The sequence below is a fragment of the Octodon degus genome, unplaced genomic scaffold (assembly GCF_000260255.1).
Source record: "Octodon degus isolate 3935 unplaced genomic scaffold, OctDeg1.0 scaffold00047, whole genome shotgun sequence".
Taxonomy (NCBI): domain Eukaryota; kingdom Metazoa; phylum Chordata; class Mammalia; order Rodentia; family Octodontidae; genus Octodon; species Octodon degus.
The window spans coordinates 9,035,771-9,042,376 of record NW_004524623.1 but is presented as its reverse complement, the minus strand read 5'-3'; the positions used below and the strand labels follow the sequence as shown (position 1 = coordinate 9,042,376).

Below are 6,606 nucleotides of genomic sequence, written 5' to 3'. Positions count from 1 at the left end.
GCGCCATGGAGCTGCTCAAGGTCTCCAAGGACAAGCACGCCCTCAAGTTCATCAAGAAAAGAGTGGGGACGCACATCCGCGCCAAGAAGAAGCGTGAGGAGCTGAGCAACATGCTGGCCGCCATGAGGAAGGCAGCTGCCAAGAAGGACTGAGCCCCTCCAGAATAAAGCTTTGCAGAAAAAAAAAAAAAAAACAATACCAGTATTTCCAAGCCTCCTGAAATGTTAATTTAAAAAAAAGAAAAATAAGCATGAAATAATTATTTACTGTTCTATCATGGCTATATATAAAAATCAAACATAATAAAATTACACAATTAAAATTTTCAAAATCAGTTTTGATTAAAGGAAGGAATCACTGTTCTTACCATGTGGTCCATGTAAGAGGCAAAGCACCAAAAGGCGTCCACTTCATTTTCCATCACATATAGAAGAGGGGAAAGTAAGTCGCTCATTCCTTGCACATATCCTATGGAGAAAAGTAACATCATGTTGCTGAGAACCTGAGCTTTACGCATCTTCTCAGGTACAACAGCACCATTTCATCAAAGATTACTATTGCCTTTGGATTCAGAATTGGAAGCTACTGCTATTCACAATGAAAATAAAGAGGAAGAAAGACTAGCAATCAGGTGAAGATGAGTTGTTTTAGACTGAGATGTCAAGGAGACAGTAATGCTGCCCGAAGGCAACCGGAGGCAGCTACCACTCTTAAGAGTAGGTCACAGAAAAATATTGTGCAAGAGCATTATGAAAAAAGAAAAATGAAGAAAGAACCCAAATGAGAAGTAAATGCAAGAGTATATGCTCAAAGGAAAATATGAGAAGGAACATGGAGACAAGGAAAAAAAACAAGAGAGAAGGATGTTGCAAAAACCCAGGAAAAGAAAGTGACAAGTCGGCAAGGTCAACATCATCAAACTACCATGACCAAGCCAAGTGCAGTAAAAAATGAAAAGGATCTAACTACGTTAGCAAGCAAAACATTGGTAACTTCACGTCATTTCTAAATAATAGTCATGCCTATGTCTTTCTCTTGTTAGTCTTTACTCAACCAATGCTAGCAGCTGTTTCTAATCCAATCAACATTTTTATGGACAAGGCTACCTCTAACTACTTTCTCTTGATGCAATTATAGTTTCTCAACTATGACACTAATTACAGATTTCGATTAGAAAACAATCAGCAAGGTGAAGAGTCAAACCCCTCACTTTAAAATAAACAAAATTGCTGGGTTTGCTTTTCACCTGAGTATGTCAAGCTTCTTTTTTACTTTCATCCTCTACAACCCTCAATTTCCTTGTTCTACAATTCAATTTCAGACTTGAGACACCAATTCTTTTTTTTTTTTTTTTTTAATTTTATTTATTTGTGTGTGTGTATGTGTGTGTGCATGGCCAGCTCAGCCCACCAGGGGGCGGGGCTGGCTGGCACGTGGTGCTGGGGGACCGAACCGCGGACCCTGTGCTTTGCCAAGCCTGTTCCAAGTAGGTGCCCTAGACCACTGAGCCATCTCACCAGCCCTGAGACACCAATTCTTAAACAAAGGACAAGAACTCATACTAAGCCTTTTCACCAATTCACCAATCAACTTTGGTAACTTTTATATGTTTATAAAAATTATAGCTGGGCATGGTGATACATGCCTGTAATGGCAGCTCTTGGGAAGCTGAGGCAGGAGGATCTCCACGAGCCAGAACCATAAAACGAGACTCTGTCTCAAACCACACCCCTCCAAAAAGAAAATTAGGGAGATTTCTTGATTAGAAGCTTGGAAAGTCTGTGGAAAACAACTTCTTGAGTGTCACTCAAAGCTTACATCTTTCATCACCAAAATCTATCTGTACTGAAGCCCATGAATATACATTTAAAAGGGAGAGGCATTTGGAAGCACTTTTAAAATGAGCTCAGGAAGCAGAGAAACCAAAACCTCTCCAGAAAACTGCTCAAGCATGTCATACAGAGACACATTTAGATCACCTCAAGATCTCCTCACAAATAAAGGTGGAGCTACATTCACAGTGAGCCTCTACCGTATCATCCATGCTGTCTTGCCAGGCATTCCTAGCAGAACCTCACCATCTTCGTGTGCCCCATGCCCAAATATGGCTCTATGCAGATAAGCAGGCAACAGTGCTGGCAAATCTTTTAGAGACCCAGTGTCCATGCTGCAATTCACAACCCACCTATTCACTGCAAAGTACTAATGCTGTTATTACATCTAATACTGAGGTTTAAGTCTAGAAGAATCAGCTAACACATTAACAACTTTTGTCTTAAAACAAGTATCACATGTGCCACAGGTTTGCCACCACTGGCATGAAAGAACACTCAAGTTCCCAGGAAGGACAGCCAATTACTACAGTGCCAAACAACGTAAGTACTAAGATGTTTAGAGAAAAGATCCAGAATAAATGGCATGTGACAAGATATCTAAACATAAGCATTTCTAAAACTTCATGTAGGTGGTTTCTAAAATAACAAGCAGTTTTAAGAGCAAGAAGGTGGTATGGAAGATGAACTGCTTCAGGGAACTTTCCTACCTGACACTGAGAGTGAAATCAACAATATAATAAAGTCAAAACCAACTGCCATGAAGGAAATCAAATCTGAATTTAACAAAATGCAAAAGAGTAATACTCTCTTGGGCCTGACTACACAGGGTCCATGACAGAAAAATTTCTAAGTGTGCTGCTATTCAAAAGATTTACAAAGCATCTTTCCTCTCGAATAAAAGAACTTTATTAAGTTATAATGAATAAAAATTTCTATGAAGCTAATTTAATCTTTTAAGTCTTTGGCTTTTGTATAAGATCACTACCACATTTCTGTTAAGTCTTAGATGAAGCAAGTAGTCAAATTAATCTTTATCTTCTGGTAGCCTTTAATCTATTTTATTTTACACATGATGTTCTTTGGGGTATATTATGGGTTGTGGGGGTGGAATTAATGTACAAATTCCTTTTAATTAAAGAAAGATTAAAGCTATTTAAAGTAACATTAGGTGGCACTCGGGTTCTGCAGTACTGCTGACTGATGCAATCTTAGCCAGCACTACATTTTCTAAAGTAGCTCCTTATTATTTTCATAGCAAATTTATTTCAGTTGAAAAGTGTGAGAAATGGACTCCATACAATGCTACTGTATAACTTCCTAAACTGAAAAACAAAAGTCTAATCTATACACAGGTCAACTTTCCACGCTGACTCAAGCTTATCCCTTGATATTAAAAAAAAAACTGGGGCATTAAAAAAAAATGTGAGTTGGGCTGGTGAGATGGCTCAGTGATCTCAAGCACCTACTTAGAACAAGCTTAGCAAACCACCAAGACCGCGGTTCAATCCCCCAGCACCACATGCCAGCCAGCCCCGCCCCCTGGTGGGCTGAGCTGGCCACACACACACAAAAATAAATAAATAATAAAAATAAATTTTAAAAAAAATTGGGAGTTGGAAATAATATTAAGACCCTTCTGCTTTCTTACAGACAGTGTGTTGAGTACAGTTGAACTTCTCATCAACTAGTTAGGGTCATTATAAACATAAACTGCAAAAAAAATGTTTCACATGGACACTTCCTAAAGCAGTGTCTGTTCTTGAATAGAAATGATTCTTCGAGTTTTTCAGTTTGTTCTGGTAGCTGTTACCTCCACCCTCACCAGCAGCGAGACTGAATTCAATGCACACACAGCTACACCTCATCCCTGGGCTAAGAGGCAACTCCATTCTGTACAACACCTGAGGGACTGCATTTCTGGTCCAGGTCACTCTGCCACGAAAAAAGCTGGGCATGACAGTGCCTGCCGGCAATTCTGGCACTCAGGAGGCTGAGGCAGGAGGACCGCTGTGAATTCGAGGCCACCCTGGGCTACATAATGAGTTCAAGGTTAGAATGAACTACAAGTAAATCCCTGTCCCAGAAAAATCAAAGTGGGGTGGGAGCAAGAGATCTACTGCTTTTGTGAACGCTCTCTTAGCTCCACATAAGCAGAGCAACCACTGGGATCTCGACTGTGTTTTAGCTAACTGAAGAAAGAGCATGGCATGAACAGGGCAGAGGGAGACAGCGAGCAGATGCATCTCTCAGAACATCCTTGCCCTGACACCTACTGTGTGAGTGAACTCTGTCTCAAAATCACCATCTGAGAAAGGAACAATGTCGCCTATTTCCAAGGACAACAACAGTCCTCTTCCCTAGAGTGGTAACAGAAATAGAAATGGCAACAGATTGGGATGCTAAAGAAAGAGGCAAGAATGCCCACTTGCAAGAAAGACCAATTATGTATTACTTCCATGACACTGAGGCATGCTGCTAATATAACCCTTCTCATAAAAAGTGGATTTTTTCTGCACTTCTCCAAAAGGCTGCTGCAAAAATCACAGCAAAAATCAGATCAAGTATGATGGCACTCAGTGTGGGAAGTCATTAACGTATCCATTTTATAATTGCGTCAGCCATCTTCTTAAGCTTCTATTCCCCTGCTGAACTAAGTTTATGGTCCTTCTCACCTTGCCCATTCCCCGTGAATCACGTGCTATGCCCCAAAGGTTGCACCTTCCCCCGTTGCCTAGATACCTGCTGACCCCAAGAGCCGAGACTTCCTCATTCCTACACTCCCTATATATACCCAGCACGCCCCCTGAATAAACTGATACTTGATCAGAATCCTGTCTTGTCTCCATTCTTTGCGACTCCTGTCCTTTGTCCCCTCTTCAATTCCCTGCTCCTCCCCCAGGTGACCTTCGTTGACTGACCTGCTGGTTCGGGACAACTCAGCACCCTGAAAAGCACACTACCAACATGCCCTTGTGATCCGACAGGAAGCTCGCTACAGGTACAATACACAGGGCTGGCGACATTTTACATCTGTCACTTTCAACTTCCTGTCACCAAAGAGGCTGAGACCTTAAGCCTTCAACCAAGTCTACATCTTCCCCTTACATTTAGAAAGCCAGGAAACGTGCACAGATAGAAACTCACACAGAGGATGCAGCCCTAATTCAAGGCGAACACGGGCTAAATGCTAAGGAAGCATTAATCATGTTCTCTGGGAAAAGTCCAAGCTCTACTGCAGTAATGGGAGAAACAACTATGTCTATCATGCTCTAGCTAGGAGGCATTTATATGGCAGCTAATGCAGAAGTTTTCTTACTTATACCTACTTAAAAGCTGACGCTTAGGAAATCTGTTCGTCTTTTAAACAAGCAGTTCAAGTCCTCCAGCCCCTTCAGACACTGGCTGCTTAAGTCTCCTCCCTGCAATGCAGCCTCCCCACAGAATGCTCACCTTTACCTCCAGCACCAGTCCTAACTCCTCCTTTTTGGCAGGAAGACTTGCCAAGCCAAAAAACAAGAAAGGTTCTCCACAGCCTTCAAAACAACCTGCACTATCATCTATGATTGTAATCGGCATTTCTCTTCCCAAGGGAAAAAGCGCAAACAATGGTTCTAACCTTTCTCAGTTTGTGGTAATTTTTTTCAAGACACTCCTTGTTTCAAAGAAAGAACAGCTCCCTTTATCAATTAGACAGGCCCGGACAACTTATTAAGTATAGGAGGTTAAGAATTCCAAATCAAAAAATGTACAATCTGAAATCTAAAACTTAATTTTGACTGCCAACACAACATGACCTTGGTGCATGTCAGATTTTCAGATTAGGACATCTTTGTTCAACATAAAAACTTATGCAAATATTCCAAAATCCAAAAAACTACAAAATCTTAAATACTTCTGGTCCAAGGTGTTTCACATAATAGACACTGAACACGCATTCGTGTCCTATGAACTTAGTGCCCTTCAGACACGACACTATTTCTCAAACCTTTAAATTCAATTTGGTAGCACTATCCTCCTTTCCTGCTCATTTATTTTCACACGCTACATGCTTTAAACACATTACAGTCAAAAACCTAGCTCTACAAATAGGTAACTTCACCGAAAGACATGCAGTGATCCAACATTAAAACCTTCAGCCATTTCAGCTAGTGCAGCGAACACCCCGCAGTGGCCTGTGCGCCGCAGCACCCAGGGCTCCTTGTGGAGGAGGCAACCTCACACATTTCTAGTTCCCTGCACAACAACCCTCCCTATAAAACCTACTCAGTGTTAATTGTTGAAACTTTCCTACCAATTTGATCTGAAACTGTCTCATTGCTATTTGTTTCTCAATAAAATTATGGGAAAAAAAAAAAACCTACTCAGTTTCCAACTTAAATTTTTCAAATCAGGACTCTTGAGGAGAACTTACCTAAATCAAAATCATACATACAATAGGTCATCAAAATGTCATGAAGCAAAATCAGCCCTGGATTATCTTGGCCTTCATAAAATTTGTTTGTTCGATCTGTTCGGTTCACATCTTTTTCTAAAGAAAAAAATTATCAAGTATTAGAAAAGCTTTCCAAAATAAAAGATTCTTATAAAGCTCACATTTTATAAATAAAAAATTACTTTTCTTACGATTAATTTCATTTCTTGCTAAGCTTTTTCTTTGCAGTACCAGGGACTGAACTCAGGCCCTTGTGCTTGCAAAGGCAGGCACTTATTCTACTGAGCTATCTGCTCGGCCCTCACTAAGCTTTAGATTTTTTTTTTTTTTTTTTTTTTT

At 40.5% G+C, this 6,606-nt stretch overlaps 1 protein-coding gene across 1 annotated transcript in view; it reads right to left on the bottom strand.

The window, feature by feature from the left end:
• The window catches only part of Tbc1d15 (TBC1 domain family member 15), a 52,935-nt gene that overhangs the window by 11,256 nt on the left and 35,073 nt on the right, over positions 1-6,606 (bottom strand). The window contains exons 11-12 of the mRNA XM_012514959.2: positions 6,247-6,363; positions 368-468 (exon numbers count right to left, since the gene is read on the bottom strand). Of these exons, the coding sequence (XP_012370413.1) occupies positions 368-468; positions 6,247-6,363 (218 nt within the window). The remainder of the gene's footprint in view (positions 1-367; positions 469-6,246; positions 6,364-6,606) is intronic.